The 23,715-nt window shown below is 42.6% G+C and overlaps 1 protein-coding gene and 1 long non-coding RNA gene across 3 annotated transcripts in view; one reads left to right on the forward strand and one right to left on the reverse strand.

Moving 5' to 3' along the window:
• LOC148188931 (uncharacterized) overlaps positions 1-23,715 on the reverse strand; it is a 219,032-nt gene that overhangs the window by 176,111 nt on the left and 19,206 nt on the right. The gene's annotated exons all lie outside the window — the stretch shown is intronic.
• LOC121948481 (uncharacterized) lies at positions 1,169-23,209 on the forward strand. The gene is given in 10 exon segments (XM_088081134.1): positions 1,169-1,582; positions 1,911-2,042; positions 14,574-14,664; positions 15,683-15,783; positions 15,873-15,956; positions 16,117-16,178; positions 16,268-16,363; positions 18,060-18,114; positions 20,120-20,308; positions 21,223-23,209. Coding segments are annotated over 9 exon segments (1,797 nt in total). The 5' UTR covers positions 1,169-1,582; positions 1,911-1,919; the 3' UTR covers positions 22,219-23,209.

A 23,715-nucleotide genomic window follows, 5' to 3' on the forward strand; every position in this document is an offset into this window, starting at 1 on the left:
AGGAGCACACGCAGAACGCCTTTTCCAGCTTAAGTCCAACTAAGGTGTCTTCATGACAGCACAACAGAGTACCTTGGATTCAAATCACATTATCTGAGTTTTAGTTTAACTTTGAGAATTTGATTTTGAATGATTTCAGGCACGTGAACATGTAATTTAAAAGTCCAGATTCAGTCTGACTTTTTCTAAAATCATGTAAACATACTGATTTTCTTTTTCCCTGCATTAAATCAATAAATAGGATATTTTTGAGTACGCCAACTTTCTTGCTTTCATTTCCACATTTAATTTTAACACTATTTTATCCAGATAACTAGTCACAGTATTTACACTGCTAATAGCCTGAGGTGAACTTAGGTTAACAGGGAGGGACCAATGAAAAAAAAAAACAGATGAACTGGTTTTAGAATACAGATGACAGATGAACACCAGAAAAACATCCTGTTTCCAGTTGTGTCCAAAAAGTATGTTTCAGCCAGAACATGACACGTTTTAAAAGTAAATTTTCACACAGACATTATCAGAACAAATTGTTGGTTTTAAAAATTGACAGCTTTTAACACATTTTATTCATTGCTTAATGTTGTGAATTCTTGTCTGTTTGCTGGTACAGAGCAACATCAGCTGACACATGAATGCAAATACATTATGATATTAACATCTTGTGATAGGAGGATGAGGAGGAAGTGACAGTAGGATGTGGGTAGAGACCTGAATAAGTTTAAAAAGGTATGGTTCACTTTTGGTTCTTAGAGCTGAGCATCTTTCATCACAGCTGGGTACGTAAACTACTTTTATGTTAAAATATGGTGTAGTTTTAGTGATCACAATACAAGGCTTTTCTTTTCTATCGTTCTGTTGTTATCCAACAGAAATCAAAACAATTTTAAAGGTAAATGCAGAATTTGGTTTGTAAACCGATGTTCCTTTCGTAATTGAAGGTTAATGAGTAAATCATAGACTGACAAGAGAGTTGTAGGTCCATTTAAAAAAGAGAAAAAGCAAGAGACCTTTTGTAAGTTAAATGTCACGGCCCCTGTCTCTCATTCCCCTCCTGTCACTCTGCTTAGTACTTTTCCACTCACCCTTCCTCTGCTCCGCTCTACCTGCAAGCCACGCCCACCTCTTCAGCCAACTCAGCTCACTCACCTCACAGCTGCAGCTCAAGATCAATAGGTCCTGCATATAAGCCTCTCCAACACTCTCACTCACTGCCAGATTGTTCTACTGTGTCATGCGAGACTTTCCAGCGTTCTTCTGCCAGATCTCCCGAAGCTGACTCTGCCTGTCCCCGACCTGCTCTCCTCATCTGCCTCCCGGTAAACCTACCTGCCTTCTGTCCCCGACCACGTGCTCTGCTTCAGCGTTTCTGGAATCGGACTGCTCTAACAACTTCTCTGCCTGGCCTCGACAATCCTCCTGCCTGTTCCCCATCGGTACTGCTGCCTTCACGGACTGCTCAGCTGGCAACGAACCCCCTGCCTGCCCCCGACCATCCCTCAGCGCTCTCCCTGACGGCACCTCCACACGCACTGACGGTTCGTCGGACTACGGGGCTTTCTCCTCGCCAACAACGTTTGCAGTAAGCTTCGTCTCTTCTCCTTGTCTGAGCCCCAGAGACTGTGTGTGGGCTCTCCGCCCCAAGAACGAACTTTACTCGATACTCATTCATTCTGCTTTGTACCTTGTTTGTGTTGGTAAAAATAAAAGTTATTACCAACTGTTTCTGAGTGCTGGTGTACTGCATTTGGGTCCAAACCCCACCCGTTTCATTAAAATTAAATGAGATCTGTACTTTAACATATAAAATGGAAAACTGTTTTGTATGAGAATTAAGACAAAAAAAAAAGTTTTTAAAAAGTCTTGACATGACAATACAAGTGTTGATTTAATCATATGTCTGCCATCAGGGAATAAAGATGGGGCAAGGACAGAGCATCTTGAAAAAGCATGGCTACAGTCTACAAAGGGAAACCGATAATTCTGTTGTTGCAACAAAGGGAGACGACACATTTCTCATAAAGAAGATCATGTTGGGTCGGGTAAGTAAAATAACAAACATATGTCCAGGGCTGTGTTTCAGAGAGTGGCATTGGTGAAAAGTCTGAATGCCTTAACCCTGAGATTAGGGAAATAATAATAAAACCGATAAATAATAAATAAGTAAAACCCAATTAACAAGACTAGGTTCAAACCTCGTATTTGGCTGGACCGTGTATAGTGGTTTCCAACCCTTTCCCTTGGAGGACTTCTTTACAATCATTAAGTAAACTGAAGACATATTTAAGGGATATTTCACATTATGTTAAATTCAACGATAACAGTGGAGAACAACTGATAAACTGCAAATAACCCAAATTCTTAACTGCAGATTTTGGCAATTATTATGACTTATGCGCAGATTATTTGCTTTTTCTGATATTTGTTGGAACTTTGTATAGCATTTGATATACCTATAATCATACATTCTTTTAAGGCTTCTTTGTTGAGAAATTTCTTTTGCTTTTTGCTTTTTTTTGCTCTTTCCTAAGACAGGATAAGGTTGTTCAGAAGAGTGAAGACTACATCTTATGTTTAGGTCCTCACAGTGCCCCATGAGATTATAAAAAAGTATATGTTGAACATGATTCTAAACTTAAAAAATACAATAGCATTTAATAATTATCTTAATTGCTTTATTTGATTTTATTTTTGTATGTTTTTAACAGCTTTTAAGATCAAACCGAAAGTGTTGTTTTTTGTTTTTTGGGGATCATGTTATCAAAGGAGAGCGTGCACATTGCTCACGTGAGTAGCACCTTTTAGGCTTGTCTCAGCTGCGTGTCAGCTGCAGCACGTCAGTGGCTCACTGTTTTTTTTACACGTGACCACAGGCATGAAACACGCTGCTGCTCAGTGAGGCTGATTGTACGGTTTTATCAAACTAACTACGTTGATCTGATACATCCCACCGCACGGGGTGTTCTCGACTGGTGAAACCGTGTCATACTCAGCAACGACACTCGATCTCTGTCTCTTTTAAGTGTTTATTTCTTCTCCTCAGCAACTCCACACATGTTTGCACTTAAACAGTGATTGTGCCATCAGTAGGTAATCAACTGGAAAACATAAGATATAACAAAATCACTATTTTATAGGCACAGACATATTTATGATATTAACACCAGTTACAAACACTTTGTACGCATTTCCTCACCAGCTCAGCTTCACCAGTCAAAACGAGGCACAGCACGTAAGAATAATCACCGGGAGAGAAAAAAAATACAAGGTGGACTGCTGCCGCTAGAGGGCGCTACGAACTCACAACAAAATAAAATAGTAGAACAAAATAACATGCCTGAAAAATGGGAGAACTTCACACACCTCCCACTTGGGCTACTAGTCTCTGACCAAGTAGGCCACAACAACAATTATCAAGGCAACAATGCAATACACAAAACATGTGCAACTTCCAAGTGACACAATAAAGAAACAACATGATTGTCCAATGACACAGATTTGGTCTGAGTCCTGTATTCAAGTGTCCACTGTCCAGGCACTTAGGGGTGTAAGTGACGCCCCCTACTGCTCCTCTACTGGTAGCAACACCACCAGTCGTCTGACATCCCTGTGTAGTATGGTGGAAGGACACGGCCCCTTGTCCTTCCTGGCTTGGGACAGGCTGATGGGAAGGCTATGACAAATCCTCACTTTGACGTCTCGGACGACACCCTTATCATCTGGACACGCCTCCTTGACACGACCCAGCCTAAATCGACCCCGGAGGGCGTTTTGGTCTGCAACCCATACCAGGTCTCCAACAGAGACATTCCGGGCTAGGGCACGCCACTTTTGCCGGACAAACAGGTGAGGCCCTGCCAACTGGCTCCAACGTCTCCAAAACTTGTCCACTTCCATCTGGACTGCTCGCAGATGACTAAACGGGTAGGTAGGGAATTCGAAACCCTGGGTGTCATCCCTGGGCCCCGTCCGACCCAACAGCAACAAGTTCGGTGTCACAACGTCTACTGTCTCCTCCTGGACCTGAGCTCTGGCACTGATTGGCCTCTCATTGGAAGGTTGGCAGCCAGGTAGAGGAGGGTCTGAAACTCCAGGGTGGTCAAGTCACCCTCCTCACCAACACTGCCCAATGACCTCTTCAACACGCGGACAGCCGACTCCGCTGCCCCATTCCGGTGTGGTGAGTCTGCCGGACTGAACTCCCACACCCAATCAGTTCCAGCCACAACCGCTCTCCTTTGGACCTCCTCTTTGTCGATACCTGCCAGGAAGCCGTAGAGATCCTCCAGCGCAGGTCTGGCCCCCACGAAGTTGGTGCCCTGGTCGTACCAGAGCTTTCTGGGATGACCCCTTAGGGCGGTGAATCGCTGATAAGTTTTGAGAAAGCCCTCAGTTGATAGGTCTTCAACCAAATCCGCGTGGATCGCTCTTGAGGCCATACAACTAAAGACCACGCCCCAGAACTTCTTCTTCGTGCGCCGCCTCACGGCATCCCTGACTGTGTATGGACCAAACAGGTCGAGCGTTGTGTACTCGAAAGGGGCTGCTGGACTGGTGCGTACAGAAGGGAGATCGCCCATTGCTTGTGAGCATAGCTTGGCTCTGCACTTCCGACAATGTACACACGAGTCAATGACTTTGCGAGCGACTCTAGGGCCTTGCACCACCCAGGCTCTTTTCCTCATTCGCAGGAGGGTGCCAGCAATGCCTTCATGGTTGGCACGGTGGGCTTCTTCAGCAAGGAGGATGCTGATCCGCTCCTTGTAGGGGATCAATGGGACCCCAAGTCTCTCCTTATCAATAGACTGGACCCGACCGTGGCATAACAAGAGGCCTGTTGAATTGTCCTGGTTCACAACCAGGCGGTTGAGCGTTGCTGTCTGGGCAGCAAGACATAAGTCCTGGAAAGCCGCCTCTCGCTCCTGGACTGTGAGTACTGCCTCCCACTGTTCTCGCTTTCGGTTCAATCTCTGCTGAGTAACCAGGAGTGCACCGCTCTGCGGACGTATCCCACAGCCCCACAGAGTCTGGTTAGTGTAGCAAACCTCGAAAGATCCATTTGACTTACAAGAGCTGACCCCCAAAACCTCTTCGTACCGGAGGCACCAGGTGTTATTGAAGAGGACCCTGCAGCGGCATCTGGCGAGGATCCCCTATCCTCGACTGAAGAAGGTGATGTGGTTGCCTCGTCCCTGACCATGGTATTGACACCAGTAGGACCATCTGGAGCAGACAATTTCTTGGCCTGGGCTCTTGTGGTGATGGCAGTCAAAGCCTTCCTTTGGAGCTTACTCACAACCTCCCTGGTACCAGAGGCCACCTCTGCCACAGACTTCATGGGCCACTCCTCCACTGCTCTGGACAGAAACTCGGGACCTCTCTGCCACTGGGAGTCACCATCAAGCTGATCAGGGGGGCACCCTCTAGTGACCAGGTCAGCCACATTGTACTGACCGGGGACCCACCACCAATCTGTTACAGGCCCGGCTTTCTGTATTTCGCCAACACGATTAGCGAAGAAAGTTTGGAACCCATAACTTTCCCGCTGGATGGCTCCTAGCACAGTTTGGCTATCGACGAAGTGGTACCACCTACCCACTTCCAACCGCCCATGTTTCTGCACGTATCCCTTCAGCCGGGCAGCAAAGACGGCTCCGCAGATCTCTGCTTTAACTGCATCACCCTTCTGGTCCAAGGGGGTCAATTTAGCCTTTGACTCCACGAGCCAGGTCACAACGCCCCCTGTAGTCTCCCAGCGCAGGTAGAGAACTGCCCCATAAGAGTCGCAGCTCCCATCGGAGAATGTTATCCCCCAGGGTTTACGCTGCCAGCCGGAAGGTGTAATACTCCTGGGGAAAGTGATGGTACTCAGCCGGGCATACTCCTTGAAGAGCTTGATCGCCCTCCCGCGCAGCTCACTGGACAGTGGCTTGTCCCACGTATCCTTGGTCAATGTCCGAGTTTCTTGAAAGGCCCTCCTGACGAGGATGACGCCCTTCTGTTTCAGGGGCGTCGCCAGACCAAGGGGGTCGTAAAGCCCTGCTACCTGGCTCAGTAACATGCGACGGGTAAGGGGATCTGGGGTCTTCTCCTCTATCTCCTCTACAGCGAAGTTGAGCTCTGTGCGCATCTTTTTCTTCCTTGTGGAGAAATTAATGGCCACCATGAGGAAAAGTTTGTCCTCCCCGACATGGTAACCCACTCCCAGGGCTTTATTGTCCTCGTCCCGTAATTGATTGGGCAACACAATAGTCTCCGGATTGGTGGGAGCACCGCCTTGCCTCCCACTTTGGCCAGATCGCACCCATGGCTTGAGGTGAAATCCCCCGGCTGCGAGAATGGCTTCGACCCCATCAAGGATCTCACTCAGTCTTTGGGGGTCATTGTGGGACACAAGAATGTCGTCCATGTAAGCGTTGTCTACAATGACATGTCTTTCTTTCACTTTGTCCGTGAACTGTGGTAAGTGGGCAGTCTCCCGCATTGCCACCTGGGCGATGCAGCCAGCCGGCTTATCGCCCATGTTCACCCGCACCACGGCGTAGTCCTCAATGTCATCGGCTGGAGAATCTCTCCACAGGAAGCGATGGACATGCAGCTCCTGATCCTCCAACCACACCGAGTTGTACATTTTTGACACGTCGCCAATCGCCGCATGTTCCCCTTCCCGGAAACGGAGCAGGACCGCCCGGATGGGGTTCAAGACGTCTGGGCCCTTCAGCAGGATGCCATTAAGGCTAACGCCCTTGAATTCCCGGCTGCTATCCCAGACTAGTCTCACTGGGGTGGAGACAGAGTGTGGGTTGGGGGCTGTAGTTCACCCTGGAAAGCTTGATTGCAGCCCCCCTGGCTACCATGTCACGCACCTGGCTCGCGTAAGCCTCCTTCCACTTTGGATCTCGATCAAGGCGCCTCTCTGATTTTAGGAACACTGCTTTGACAGCTTCGCTGTTGTTAGGCAGGGTAGCAGGGTTCTCCTTCCAGGGGTACCTGGCGTCCCAGTGGGGCTTGTCGCTGTGGTGGTCGCTTAACTTGAAGGTCAGTCCTCCCCTGATGATCTCTAACTCTCTCTCATCTGCGAGTGACATCTCCTTCCCCCCAGGGGCACACTTTCCACAGCGACACCCACCACACACCGGGTCGCAGGCGGCACCAATGCTGTCCCACTGCAGCCAATTGACAATCTCGGCATTGCACGCAGCTGTGGTTCCGACTTCCATGCTGCTCTTTAGCTGGGGGCAGTAGTTGTGGAGAACCTCGACCCTCCTGGACTCCGCCCTCATGGAGCATGCAAAGTGGGTCGAAGAGTGGCGTGCAGTCACCTCAATGTCCTCAAAAAGATCCGGATGTACGCCACTGACGGTCTTTCCGAGTGGACCGTCCCACAACACCAGATCGCCGCACCTCATCATCCGCTGGGGGGCAAGACGGCCCTCCCGGGTGCTGATAAGTAGCTCAACCTTCTCCGGGTGGGTCAGCTCCCCCGGTTTGACAACACCTGGGAAGAACTTCTCCAGGCACTCTGAGTCCACTGCATGGTCTACTCTGGCAATCTCCTCCAGTCCATAGCAGAGCAACTCATGGAGTCGCCATGTCCCCTTTTTCGTGGCTACCTTGATGCTCACACAGTACCTCTTAGACTCAACCTTCACCTCCATACCACCCACACCATATACGACCAGTGTGACTGGCTCACCAGGCAATCCAAGCCTTTCTGCTGCTTGGTGAGTGATATAGTTAGTATCGGAGGCTAAATCGATTAGCGCACCGACCCAGTCCCCCCTCTTGGTCGTGACCTCCACCAACATCATGAGAACCGGGAGCTCCTTCGGTCCACTCTCATCCACCAGATCTTTGCCAGCACTTACTGTTGAAGACACCTTGTTTGTGCAGGCTTTACGAACAGCCTCCAGCTGCTCCGGGGTCAGACCTAGAGTTGAAAACACAGCCTCTTGTTCTTCGGTCGGACCGCGGGGTTCTCTCCTCTTTGCCCCTTTGGTCTCCCCCCTGGTGGTGTCCTTTTTGGCTGGTGATTTGAGGCACAGGAAGAAGTGGTGATCTGGAGGGGTGTCACCTCTTTGACATTCCTCATTGCGACACAAGAAGTTTTCATTGCATGGACTGTCCCATGGAGATCCAGGCATCTGGGGCAGGCTTTTGTCTTTTTAACTTGGGCTCTCCGCTCTGACGGGCTGGACTTCTTAAATGTCTTACAGCGGTACAAACGTCCAGTGTGCCCCTCTACACCACACATACTACAAGGCTCTCGCGATGATTCTCCTCTCGCCTCGCTTGCCGTGGCCTTGGTAAATGAACGCCTCTCCTGCTTCCGATCGCCCGGTCTTTCCTTTGTCTTTTCACGGGGACTCGGTTCACCTGCTCTGGCAGGGTTTGGTTGTCTGGTGATCTGTAACTGCTCCAGTTGCACCAGAACCGTCTTCTGATCTCTCAGGAACTGCCAGAGTTTGTCAAACTGGTTACGAGGGTTGACGTTGCTGGCCGTGTCGCACCGGTACAACAGCCACCTTTCTTTCATACTGTCTGGTAACTTACTTTCAAGTGACCAGATCACCAGCTGGTTTTTTATGGCGTCCTCACAACCTAAGTCTATGAGGTCCAACAGCGCCCTTTCCACCGCTTGGATCATCTGTAATGCCTCCCTTGGTTGGTTGTTTCGCACAGCTGGTAAATCCTGTAGCTCCAGTACGATGTCGTCCGCTATTTGCGACATGTCCCCATAACAGTCCTCCAGGACCCGGAAGACCTCCTCCGCAGTACGGCAATGAGACAGCCTGTGTTTGCGTTTCACTGAATCACTGATGCTGTCCAGTTGGTGAAAGAGCCTACACTCCGGGGAGCCTGTGGGTTCAGCTAATGCCTGAAGGGTCCCCCAGTTACTCTCCATCGCCAATAGCTTCTCCTGTCCCCAGAGAACTTTGGCAGGCTTAGGGGTGCAGGCGCAATCCTGGGCCCGATTAACCCCTGCGAGATGGTAGACACGCTCTGCCCTGCGCCAACACTATCTGGTAGCATAGTGTGCGCTCCTCGCTGCTGCTGTAGGGTACTGGAGAAGCTGGGGCCAAACGTTGGGTTCATAGACCACAGCGGGGGATGTCGTTGTGGTGTCGCTTGGGGAGACCCCGACAGGGCGCCCGTGCCTTGTGCCCGATCAGGACGGTCCACATGACTATGCAGTGCACTGCTAGTCACTGCAGTGGTTGGGTTGACGACCGGGCCTGCACCTGCACTTTGCACGCCGTCATCATGTGCCGTGCCACCGACCCCCCAACCATCTGAAGGTCCACTTGCCCCATCAGCTGTGGTTGTTCCTCCATCATCCACACTGCCTTTACTGTCGACTCCACTGTCAACATCTCCCTCTTTCTCTTGACTGCTTGCCAGGACACCAAGGTCGCCATGCATTGATCTTGTGCGCATGTAGTTAGTCAGTATAACTATAGTCACACTTTTCCTCTCCTTGCAGTCTTTGAGAAAGGTCCGCATGATATCCACCTGCTTTTCCGGGACATAGCGCTCCCAGCCCTGCACAAACTCCTCCAGTGCTTCGACTCTGCTCTCAAGTGCTGTGTGCACCAAATCATACTGTTCATCGGTTATGTGACCTGGCTGGAGTGCTTCAGCCTGATCAAACATGTCCTTAAGGCTGACTGTCAGGCCACCAAATTGACCTGATGCACAGCGGGACCACAATGTATCTTTTACCTTCATCTCTTTGTCCTGATACTTTGTCCGGCAATCATGCAGCCTTTTCTTGAAATCAGCCACATCTGTTTCAAATCCACTTGCATCCTTTTCTTCCATTGCAGCAATGTAATCAAAACTGCTATTACAGATCTCTTCATAGCTGCCCTTGAGCGCTCTCAATTCAAGTTTGAGGTCGTGTTCAGTTAAAAGGTCTATGTTAAAGTCAATGGCATTTGCTCTCCTATTAAAAACCCCTTGTGCATAGGATCGCTTTTTCTTTAACTCTCCACAGTCCACCATCCTTCCCTTTTTGGCCCCTCTTTTGTTGTACTCGTTGTTTGTTTTGATGACGTACTTCCGGCTGTCGTACCTGGACCAAAATGGCGGCGATCTACTTCCGTTAGCTTAGCGGCTAGCAACGAGCTAACGGCTAACTCGCGGCTCCCTAACGTGCTAACACAGTAAATTTACGGCGATCGGCTTATCCTATGCCGTCGCGCTAAACAGTCACAATTACAGTCACTCAAGCACAGTCACAGACCACACGATATCCGTTCCCGGGGGCTTGATCCGGGTCCGAAGCTCGTCAATCGGCCGGGAAGCTCCGCCGGGGTCTCGTTCCCACGTTAGCCTCCTGTAGCTTGCCGTTGTTGACACTGTCCGACCTCCGCTTCTCCGTCACGGGGCTGGCTTAGTGTTGATTACTGTACGGTTTTATCAAACTAACTACGTTGATCTGATACATCCCACCGCACGGGGTGTTCTCGACTGGTGAAACAGTGTCATACTCAGCAACAACACTCAATCTCTGTCTCTTTTAAGTGTTTATTTCTTCTCCTCAGCAACTCCACACATGTTTGCACTTAAACAGTGATTGTGCCGTCGGTAGGTAATCAACTGGAAAACATAAGATATAACAAAATCACTACTTTACAGGCACATATTTATGATATTAACACCAGTTACAAACACTTTGTACGCATTTCCTCACCAGCTCAGCTTCACCAGTCAAAACGAGGCACAGCACGTAAGAATAATCACCGGGAGAGAAAAAAAATACAAGGTGGACTGCTGCCACTAGAGGGCGCTATGAACTCACAACAAAATAAAATAGTAGAACAAAATAACATGCCTGAAAAATGGGAGAACTTCACACACTGATGTCTCACACTCACAACGCACTGTGTGAAACGGGCTTTACATCCTCCTTGGGATGCACTGATGCAAGTTACGTAAATCTCTAAACTAAACTACTTTAAATGATTGAAATATAAAATTATTAAAGGAACTACAGTTAAAAATAAATTAGCCATAAAATAAAGTTACATAAACTGCTTTTATATTAAAGTTTAATAAGCCACTGTTTTAATGTTAAACAAAGTAAAGTATAAAGTGAAAGTACTGTTATAGTAAAGGTAAAAAAAAATATTGTTATAATTAAAAAAATAAAAGCAGACTGAAAAGTGCTTTCATATTGAAGGACCTGGCTCGTGTCGGGTTGGAGTTGTTGATATTTTTTCTGGTGCTTTTTTTGTGTGTGTCTGTGAGAGGCAGAGAGACGTAGAACAGAGAGAGAAAAAACAAATGCCAAATGCTTTCTTTGTTTGACTCCTCCTCATTTTAAGTAGGCTCATCGGTGTGTCTTTTCAGCTCCTCCATGTTTGTTTGTTTTGGTACTGTCCATTGTCTATCCGCCCGCTTGGTCAAGCAGACAGACGTGAAGCATTATAAGATGACGTGAACTTGTAACATGTTGTGTTTTGAAAACAATGTTGTGTCATAGAACCGTGGGAATATGTTTTTTTCTGGCTGAAAATAACTGACACATCGTTGCACAACATCCTGATCTCCCAAAGGGTGTTTCTCTATTATTCATTTGTTACTGATTACAAAACACAGTCCTAATATTTCGCTTCAGTTTCCTTATGATTGAATTGCAACATTGAAATAAGAAGTAGCATGTGTGTGCGTGTGTGTGTGTGTGTGCGTGTGTGTGTGTGTGTCCCTGATAGTGTCTTAGAACATCCTGTAAATGACAGTTACTGCCACAACCATTTCACAACATCCTATTCTTGCACAAAACACAGTTCTCATGTTTCACTTTTGGTTTCTCATAAGTGACCTCAGATCACCCCAGGCTATGAGTAATGTAAATACTCTGACCAGTTATCTGCAATAATTAGCATTAAAATTAAACGTAAGGATGAAAGCAAGAGAGATAATGTGTTGGAAAATGTCTTGTTTATTGATTTACTGCAGGGCAAAGTAACATATGTCATTGATTCTACCTTGTACCTTATGTGTTAGTAATGCTTTCTTTGTTTGAGTCACACTCTCCGCAGAGGGGTCTGGTGGCAGTAGTAGTGCGCAATATGAGTTTCATCAAGAAGTAAAGCTTTGTGGATGACAGTATCTGAACCACCAGTACTTCCTCCAGAACTGATGAACATAGTGACAGAAAATTACTATAGTAAGACACAAAGCAGTCATGAGAGACAATTCTGACCTGTGAAGAATTACTGCCACTGTTTGATTTTTGTCTAAAAAAAATATATATTTATAGCCGCTGAAATAATATACTCACTTAATGGAAAACACTAAATATGGGTGTTGCTCGTCCCAACTTGCAACCAAAGTGTAGTTCTTTAAAATAATGTTTATTTAGGACTTTCTAAAGTTTGCCACAGACTGTAAATATGCCTCTACTTTTGCGTTTATAGATATTTAAGTTTTGGATCGCCACAGACTCTGAAGCATCAGGAACATCGTTCTTTTCACCTCTAGAAAACTTATTCTTCAAATGAATGCTAGTTAGGCCTGTGCTAACAAATCCATGAGTTTGACATGGCTGATGAAACTTGCTCTCCAAGGTGTTTTCCATCAGTTCCTACTACCCTCCTCTTCTTTTATTTCTTTTTTGAGTCTCCCTTTCTTTTTTATTTCTTCTTATCTTTCTCCATCTCTTTTTCTGTTTCCCTTTTTACTGCAGTTTAAAGTCTCTCCCTGTCAAAGAGATATGAAAATACAAAGATGTCTGTTTAACCTCAACTTCCTTGCTTCCCTTTCAAAATAAAAGGCCTTTCACTGTGTCTCTGTGGACAGAATGCCATGAGTTATTGATACAATGCATTTCATTTTGAAACATTTACAGAATGGGGTTGTCAGCTGTGCAGGAGCTTGCACAACTTCATAAATGAGTGTAATATGTGCTTATAAATATGAAAATACAGCACTCATATCAGCAGGCAGCGGTATGTCTTAAGGCCCAGTTAAGGCTGGACTGTTTTGATGCATAAAGAATGTTCTAGTTATAATTATTTCTGTCAGACAAAAGTTACAGAGTTAGTCCCCCTAAAAGTGACTTGTATTTTACATTGCTTTTATTTATTTTGCTAAATGTAGATTGCACTACATCCCTTTCACTTGAATGGAACAAGCTCTTGCATTAATTTTTTCTGGAGACACTTATATCAGAATGTAAAACACAGATTACCAGTTAAGACTGGGCCAGTTTTTGTTGGGCAATAATGCCTAGCAGTGTATACTCTGTCATGATTGAAGATAATTAAACAAAATATTGAAGTATAAATGACGATGATGTTTTGAAATGTTATTTTATTTTAAGAAGACATTTACAACATAAATCCTGAACACTTTTTTTTGCTTCCAATCCTTATCCAAGTCATTTAATTATCAGTGTCTACCAATACCTAGAATGCAAAAAACATATTATTAATTATTTTTATTTATTTGTTCAACAAAATAAAGCAAAAAAATGACAACCCTTCAATTTAATCTTTTTGGCCTTGCTGTTGTCCTGCGGGAGCATTTCTGTCCTTTAAAGAGAGTATTCTCCAGTGTATGTTGCTGTGGTGCAGCCTGTGTCTGAGTTAGCCTTCCTGAATGAACTGTGTTCCCGTGAGTGTTTATTTTTGTCATTTTCGCACCATTTGGATGGATTAGGCTAGCTTCACTAATACATAAGCTATGTTAGCTTTTTGCCCCCGGAGCCTGCACGTTGCAGTTGCTTGGTGAGTGAGGTATAGTAAGCTCTGCACCGCTCTTCTGCTCTCTCTCCTCTGGGCTGGGTGGAGAAACACTGTCAGCTATTGTTTAAGGCAGAATGGGAGACTCACACATTAAACTGAAATGAAAAGCTTGTTCATAGCTTCGGTTAATAACGTAAATAAACACTCTTGTTTATTGTGTGTGTTTTTTTGTGGCTCAGCCCCTGCTTACACACACACAAGAACCTAACAGAGCAGAGATAGAGACAACCGAGTGGAGGAATGTTGAAAAAGGCTGCGCTCCGTGTTGCTGTGCATAAAAGTAACAGCTGACATAAAACAAGGGTTCAGATCGGGCTCTGTAAGCTAACTATTACCAATCCTGTTCCGTCGAAGAATGCCTTGACCGGACCCCCAGGGTTGCAGCCTGATCAGGACATCCCCATACAAAATATAAAAATGTCCTCACCTATATTTAGATAGAGCTTTGAAATGCAGTACAAGAAAAGAAGAAAACATCATTTTTCTGTACAAACATGTCACCACTGATAAATGTCAGAATCATTGTGAAAACTGCAAGTATGTTTTAAGAAAAAAAGAATTCTTAAGAACAGTTGGTGAACATGGCCCATAATTCCTTCCCTGTCACTTCTATGCTGTGTTCTTTGACTTTATAATTGACAGTGAGAGTGAAACACAAACATCTATTACTTTTGGCAAACGCCAGCGATGCTAATAAACTGTCCTCAGTTTGTTGACAACAATCGCAGACGTACAACTTTAACGTGTGTCCTGGCGGTCACTCTGCAGCCACCTCTGCCAGGCCATTCTAATGCAAGTGTTTTGTTTTATGTTTAACAGACATCCACTAATTCAGCATTAACCACAGAAATTGAAACCCTTATGTCAATTAACCATCCTCACATCGTGAGCCTCAAGAACTCTTTCAAAGGTAAGCTTTAAAGCTTTCAAGTTTTCTGCCTGAAATTGTTACCTAAGGTGATGTCCATAAACAAATATTGTATGCATATAAAAGATTTCTGATGCAAGTAATGGGACTATACACAATTTCAAAATGAATGTATTACAGAATAAAGCCCTTAAAGGCAGATTTATAGTTGTGCATTGATTTGAGCCTACACTATGTCCACGTCTACACATTTGGCTTTCATAAGTATGTGAGCATTTATCCTCGTGCAGTGATGTGTCTGTGTCGCTCTACATTTACACCACTAAAATGCTGGTCAGCATTGGGGTTTCTGTGAAGTGCTGTAAATTTTGACTTTTTCAAAACAAACATTATAATATAAAACACACATTATATGTGACTGAACAGTGACAGTAACGTAGACAAATTGTTTTCATAATAACTTTCAAGGTTCACAGCTAGCGGAGTTGTCCTTTACTCATATGAAGCCAGGGACAACACCAATATTTTACAAAGATAACATTTCAGAATTTGGTTCAATTAGAACAAACAAGGTTCACAGACCAAACAAGAAAATGCTTAAATTAGCCTGGCAGCTAACTTTCTTCTACTCATATAAAGCCAGGATAAATCACACACAGGACTTCAAATGCTACTTGTGGGAGCTTTACTGTCTCCTTATTTATTTATTGTTTTTTAATTACAAAATTAGATTACAGAAAATTATGACTGAAAAATATTCTATTAATTATTTCAAACAATTAAAGAATCTCTTGTTATTTCTGAGGTAGGATATGAATGCAAAACACAAACTATGCAATGAATGCATTTCTGGACATTCACAATGTCCCCTGCTGTTAAAAAAAACACCCTTTCACTTCGGACAGAAGTGGTTGGAAGAAGGATCGCTTTTGCTAGAGTGGAAAGCAAAGAGGGCAAGTTTGAAGGATTTAGTTGGCCATTTCCCACTGTCACATTCCTATTCTTACCTGTGTAATAAAAGTAAATTACAGTTTTGTTTCCACTTGTTTTTGTCCTATAGGTGAAGAACATAACGCTTACTATATAGTAATGGACTACTGTCAGGGCGGGAGCCTCGCTGCAAAGATCAGAAAGATGAGCGACTCCCCACAAGAGTCACAGGTACAGCAGTCTGATACAAAGACATATCAAACCTACATCAGTGAAAATATCTTTGCTGTTGTTATAGAGCCCAATAATTTGTTTCCTAGATACTGAGCTGGATTGCCGAGATCTGTGTTGCTTTGCGAACCATTCATGAAAAGGGCATCCTCCACGGACGCCTGAGACTCGAGGTACAGTACAGATTTCAACAACACTGACTAAGACAACATATGTATTGATGATGTGCTATTTCTAAATTCACCATCATATATTTTTAATTTTTATACAGGTTTGGGCAGTAAAATACACACTTTAAATCATTTATTACTTATTAACTTTCCTCTTTTATAGAATGTATTCCTCACAGAAATTGGAACTGTGTGTTTGGGCGGATTAGGAACCATCCATGACAAGTACTGTGCCCCATTATTTTAATTTCTTTTCTTTCTTTTTTAATATCTTGTTTTGTTGTATTGATACTTTTTTGCTGTTTTTCACACAGTTCAGAAAGCACTCAATCAAGCAACAATTCAAATCAGTTGGAAATAAATTTTCTGCCACCAGAAGTCTTCACAGAGGGGACCTATGACACCAAAAGGTAAAAAAAAAAATAAAAATGTTTTACTAAAATGATTACCTAACCACCTTAAGGCCGAACACATTAAGTAATCCTCTTGGTTTAGGTTATTATTACAAAAAAGGACTGTGCACACTGTAAAAAATCTCAAGAATCCTCAAGCCATAAACTGAATGCGTGAGCCAGATAAACTTTAAAAAATGGTACCAAAAATACCACAGAGCCGCCTTGTCACTACGGTTGGGCTGGTGTGAAAACGCTGACATTTCAGATCAAGGCACCAAAAGGAAATTCTTTTTGCCACTCACCAAATCAATTAAACCAGCCCATAAATAATAAAATATGTCTCTATACGGACATATTTTTTTCTTTACATGTTCGCAATAAATAAAAATCAAATCTAATCAAAATAATGATCTCAATTAAATTTACTGAAACAAATGCATATGTGAAACAAAAAAGACAATTTATAATTTTGTCTGGTTAAAAATATGCTTGGCAGGTGGATTTAACAAGCTAAATTGATTGGTGAGTCTGACTGTCAGACTGTAATAGTTCAACCAAAGTTAGCAGCAACAATTTTGTACAAACACAGCAGCACTAAACGTGCAGCCCATCCCTCCCCCTTCTGAAAACATCACATGATTTTAGTGTGTGTATCAGAACTTTTGGAACATTTTACAACACATTTTAATATTAGACCAAAATTATCGAAAGAGTATCAATTATCATGATAATTTTGGGCACGACAATCATGATATGAAAATTTAATACTGTGACAGAAGAAGCCACTTTAACAACAGTACTTTGTGATCATTACACATTGTCTGCATGGTCTGTAGAGTGAAAGCAGCGCATTAGCAGCACAGCAGCAGCAGAAGCACCATCAGTTCTGCTTTCACATAGGCATAAATATACACTTTGGGTTGTGGTTACGCAATAATGGTAAGCGGGACGTGTGCAGACAGTTGTGGTAATTTCAACAGACTGACAGTCTAAAAGCCAATGGGTCAATCATAAATGGCGAGACCCCAAACGTCGAAAAAGCAGGCGAAAATATCCACAGTTTTTAGACGCAAACAACATAAAACTAGCATCAGTGGGAAGGTGCAAACGTCCTGAACAGAACCTTTACCAGCCTCCTGCTAAAACTGCATCCTCTCACAAGCAGCACAGGACTCACCACAGGATGACAGGCTTTGATCCAACTTGACTGTCAGAGAAGAAATAATCCTCCTCGTTCTACTAGACTGAACTTGGTTGGTTGGTTGGTTGGTACATGATTGATACATATATACATACATACATACATACATACATACATACGTACATACGTACGTACAAACATGTTTTGACAAATGTATGAACTTCAGCTGCACTCTATAACAAAACAAAGAGGTTGCACCTCTTTGTTAACCTTGTCTGGACTCTAATACGCTAACAGGGTCTTTTAAGTAATTTTGTTGCAAGGGATGCCCTGGTTATGTTTTTGTTGCTGCTGATATCAATTTTGGGTCGTCTAAGACCCATATTGACTTATACATGGCTGATACTGATGTCAAGTAAAGAGCCACAAAAATCTCACAATCTCACAGGTTTCTCACGCTGTCATTTTACTTGGTCCAATCAACAGAGTAGTAAAAAGAATTCTAAAGTATTATTTTGTTTATTATTATTATTATTATTATTATTATTATTAAATTTGCTTTATTTACAGTGACATTTGGTCAATGGGATGCATACTCTATGAACTCTGTACTCGACGACCAGCAGTAAGTAATCCAAAGGTTTGCATTTCATCAAAAATGTAATGAATGAAAACATGACTAAGATTAAACTGACCAACTCAAGTGAGCTATGTATTCTCTTGTAATTTCTATCAAAGTATCTGTGAAGAAGAAAGTAAAGAAAGCAAATTTGGTGTAATTTTGAATCTACATATCTCTATCACTATCTCCATCTATCCATCTAGATCTATATCTATCTATCTCTCTCTCTCTCTCTCTATATATATATATATATATATATATATATATATATATATATATATATATATATATATATATATATATATATATACATATACATACACAGCATTGGGAGTAACACGTTACTTAGTAACGTCATTACTGAGACTGTTACTTTTGGCAGTATCAAATAATGTAGTTTATTACTTTCAGATATTCAGTAACGGCATTACGATTACTCAAATACAAATAAATTTGTTACTTGTTATTCATTACTCATTACTCCGTCAAAGGAGCAGACAACTGGCTCCTGTTTCACACAGCACGCGTCAACAGTGCATGAGCTGTGCCGAACATGTTTTTTATTTTGTGTTATCAGGTTGAAGCATCCACACTGCCCGACTGAGCAGCGGTGGCCAGGCATGTCTCAGCTGCATGTCAGCTGCGGCAAATCTAGAGAAACGTCGGCTCACTGATTTTTTTATGCGTACCACACGTTTGTCAGTAGAAATACACAGCGAAAATGGTGTTTTGATGAGTATACTGACTCTGTACCACTTTTTCTGTAGTTTAAAAGTCTCTCTCTGTCACAGAGATGAGAAGATGTCTGTTTACTCCAACTTCTCTGCTTTCGTTTCAAAACAAACGCCCTCTGACAATGTCTCTGTGGACAGAAACCCATCAGTTGCTGACACAAGGCATTTTATTTTGAAACATTTGCAGAATCGTGTTGTTAGCAAGGCAGATCTTGCACAACTTCATAAATGAGAGGAATTTTACTGTTATAAATCATCCATTATTGAAGCTGATATGAATGGAGTTCATAAAACAACCGTGGCGGACCTCCAGACCGATGTGGACAAGCTCGAAGCATCATTAAAAAGCTTAAAGAGAAAGTTAATGTGGTTGTGGCATGGCTCCAGGAGATAGTCTCCAGCTTACAGAACATGAGGAGCAGATGTGACTCAGCTAACATAACTGGCAGCAAGTTAGATGAAAGTAACCTGTTAAAGCTTGGCTGCAGAGCGGGGAGGGGCCTTGGGGGAGTTGCTAAACTGGTTTGACTACTTCAAGTGATGAACATTGGCAAAATTGCAGCACAGACATCCAGGGTTGTACATGCTGCAGAGGTAGCGACAGGTGTGTTTGCTGGTCTATTTGTGGCAAATGATGTCTTTTTCATTGCCATGGATGCAAAAGAGCTACGTCACATCAGACAGGCCAGAGCAGCAGAGGAAGAAAGTTAAATTGATTTGAATTTCTGTTAATGGGATTAAACAAAGGTTAAACCACGCTGTTAAGTATGAAATTACTGTTGCGTGTCTGTGAATCTGTCAGGCTATGCTATATTTCACACTGTCAAAACAGTGCAGGCTTACTGGTGCTCGGTTTGAGGGCATGCTAAGGTTACAATAAATATTCCTATGAAAAATTTTTAAAAATTGTGTTTTGTTGTTCAACTCCTTACTTTTATCATAGTGATAATGGGGCCAGTGTATAAAGAATTTAACAGTGTTGTCCAAGCTGTGCCAAAACAACACTAAAATAACATGTGCATATATAATTGAAGCATCAACAGATACAACGGAATCGCATTTTTTTTGTTATTAATCATTTTATTATGCAGTAAATTTAAAGTAATTTAATTACTTTTTGATAGGAGTAACTATCAATTGTAATTAATTACGAATTATCAGTAACGTGCCTAACACTGTGTGTGTGTGTGTGTGTGTGTGTGTGTGTGTGTGTGTGTATATATATATGTCAGTATACAACACAGTATTGAGTATTGCTAACAATAATTCTTCAGTTTTCAGCAGAGTCATCAATCAAGCTCATGCCCAAGATCATCAGTGGTCATTACCCATCTCTCCCAGATGAATTCTCATCACAGCTTTGGGACATATTGAATGGCATATTCAATAAAGATCCTCAATCAAGACCAACAGCCAGTGACATCCTTGAGTGTCCTATTATTATACGTTGTCTATCAGAAAAGGTACGACATTTCTGCAAACACAATACTGTACTCACATCACATCAAACCAAGCCCTAATTTCTTCTTTAGCCCTAAAATGATTATTGACAGAAGCACAGCTTAGCAAGCAAATGCAACACTGCAGATGTGTACAAACACCTGTAATCGTGATACAAAACAAACTAAAATAAAAAAAACTAAGCTAAAAAAACTGTCACCTAGCTTACCTTGTTAAAATTTGCTGCACTAATATAGAGTATACAGATTATAAATATTACATGGCTAGCTGTTGTACTTTTGTGATAAAAGAAAGCTGCAGTTAGATAACTAAAATTAGCCAAAAACAGCTTGGCTCAGTGTGATTGGCTGAGATGCCACTTAAAGCTGAGGTCTGAATGTTAATATCTGCCTCCATCTCTCTCTCCTCTGCTCTGATTGGGTGTCTGTTAACATGAGTGCGGGGCTGAGACCAACCAGCCCCTCAACTCAACCTAGGGCTGCTCGATATTGGCAAAATTGATAATCACGATTATTTTGATTGATTGATAATTGATGCAGCCCTATTTATTACATTATTTGTATTATTACAGATAAAGCAAAGTCTTCAAAACAAAAGTTACTGAATGGGCACAAAACTTTGTATTATTTAATTTGTGCCTTTATTGATTAAGTAAAACTTAAAAAAAGTAATTTAGCACAAGACTGAACAGCAGTGTTTCACATCTGACCACACCCAGCATCACTGAGTTAAGTAAGGTAAGAAATGTGCATTATTGCACCTGTGACCACACAAAACAGTGATGTTATGGGGTCCTTCAGTACACACACAAGGTGAGAGAAACTTCTGAAGAAAAACAAATTGCTCTTTAGTTCAAAAACTGTCAATAATTGTCAATAATTGTAACTAATTTTCCTGACAATTACCTGTTTTTTAGTGCAAAACAACCGTGGCGGACCTCCAGACTGATGTGGACAAGCTACGGGATGTGGCTGAAGGTTTGGAGCGTGTGCATCAGGGCACCACCATTGGCAGTCTGACAGGTGGAGTGATTGGAGCGGTGGGAGGTATTACATCCATAGTAGGCCTTATACTGGCCCCCTTCACTCTGGGAGCCTCTCTTATTGTTACTGGGGTAGGAGTGGGAGTTAGTGTGGCTGGTGGAGTCACTGCTGGTGCCTCAAATATCACCAATATGGTCAACGAGTCCTCTGATCGCAAAGCTGTTCGAAGCATCATTAAAAAGCTTGAAGAGAGAGTTAATGTGGTTGTGGAATGGCTCCAGAAGGTAGTCTCCAGCTTACAGAACATGAGGAGCAGATGTGACTCAGCTAACATAACTGGCAGCAAGTTAGATGAAAGTAACCTGTTCAAGTTTGGCGGTAGAGCGGGGAGGGGCCTGGGTGGCGTTGCTGAACTGGTTCAACTACTTCAAGTGATGAACATTGGCAAAATTGCAGCACAGGCATCCAGGGTTGTACGTGTTGCAGAGGTAGCGACAGGTGTGTTCGCTGGTCTATTTGTGGCAATTGATGTCTTCTTCATTGCCATGGATGCAAAAGAGTTATATCACATCAGACAGGCCAGAGCAGCAGAGGAAGAAAGCAGAACTCGTTCTGAGTCAGTGTCTGAGACAGAAACCAATGACTCTGATCCCACCTCTGACCAAGCTTTGCTTTTGCGCAGGGCATCGATGAACGAGGGACCTGTCATGGCTGAACAAACTGAGCCTGATAGATCTGTGGCACAGAACCAGTCTTCTCTAAACATCCAAACTCCAGTCAAATCTGAGACCATGAAATTTGTCCATTCAATCAGAGAGGCTGCACACAACTTGCAGGAAGTTGTGGATGAGCTGAGAAGCATGATCTCAGTTCTCCCTTCACTTGAGGATTAGAGCAAGAAGGAAAAGAACAATATGAAATCAATGTGACTTAAAAGTCACATTTAATGAAATCAGCTCATTTAATGTTCGGGTAAAGTAAAATCAGAGATTTCTTTCAAAACACATTATGCACATCGTTCTTTTAAAACCCAACATGTAGTCTCATACTCAGACCCTTGGTAACCCGTGACAATAAATCAATAAGGAAACTCAACTTCAAAGATTATTTCCAGATGGAGTCTCTTCTTTAAGAAAAAAAAAGCCATTAAAAAAATCTGAATCAGTGTAAATATCAATGAACAATTCTTTAATATACTTTTAACAATGGCAACTTTACTATGAAGTTACTTCATTTCTATTGGAAAGCTGAGTCACCTTTGAGGTAGTCATAACTATGACTATCTAGTCTAACTACTAACGTCTTTGTCAAATTAGTTACCATATGGTGATTAATGCTGTTTAGTAATGGTTTTGAGCTTTGCACTTAATTGGAGTAATGTTGAATGTTTATTGTAAAGGTAAACAATGTATTTCTTTTTAAGGTGTTTCATAATGCTAGCAAAAACAAAAAGCTTAAAGTTTAATGTTTGTCAATTATTCTGCACCACATTATGTGTACTTCTTCTGTCTCATCTTCATTACAATGAACATTAATGTAATGTTTTAAATTGCAAGACCTCAGTGTGAAGGATTTGAGAACGGTTTACTTTGATGTCTTCTAGTGTTAGCATCAAAAGGACAGTGTCTCACAGTGCATGTGACAGTTACTCATGCAATTATTTGAAAGATGATTTAATCACACTGACATTTTACAAATAGTCTTTAACTGCATTTAAACATGTATGCTTGTGAGTCTTTGGCCTAAAAAGAAGTGATTTTGCTATTTTTTCAATTTCAGATAATTCTGTATAAACATGAGGATCTTGACATGTTGCTGTATGTCTCCTATATTAAACTCAAAATATACCATGTGAATGCATTTATAATACATACATATATATTTACAATGATGAACAATAAAGTCAAATTATATCAAGGATTCAAGGTTTCATCATCAATACCCACATACAGTTATCAATATTATTGTTAATGCCTATATGGATATTGGGTTTTTTTTAAAACTTTTTTTAATAGTTCCTCTACTTAATTATAAGTGGTTGGCTGTGTCTCTAACATAAGTGTAAAATATTTATTCAGATCTTGGTATCCTGAAGGCACAGTTACACATTTAGTACTGTCACCTTACAGCAGGAAGATTGTGGGTTAAAATCTGTCCGCCAGCTGGACCCTTTGGGATGTAATTTGCATGTTTGAGTTTCCTTACATACGACATGCAGGTTAGGTGAAATGTAAACTCTTAATTATCCAAAGCTCTCAGTGTGTCATTTTAGTCCTATGATTAAGCCACACTGAGTTTAAAAAAGCCTTTATGTAACAAAAGAAATCTGCTATGAACGTACAGAACGTACTAGTTGTTGCTGTAGAGAATCAACAAGGACAATCATCTAACGTCAAACAAACTGATGCACCAACAAGAGCAGCTCA

The sequence above is a fragment of the Plectropomus leopardus genome, chromosome 8, assembly GCF_026936395.1.
Source record: "Plectropomus leopardus strain MGB_pleo_1.0 chromosome 8, ASM2693639v1, whole genome shotgun sequence".
In the NCBI taxonomy this organism is placed as follows: domain Eukaryota; kingdom Metazoa; phylum Chordata; class Actinopteri; order Perciformes; family Serranidae; genus Plectropomus; species Plectropomus leopardus.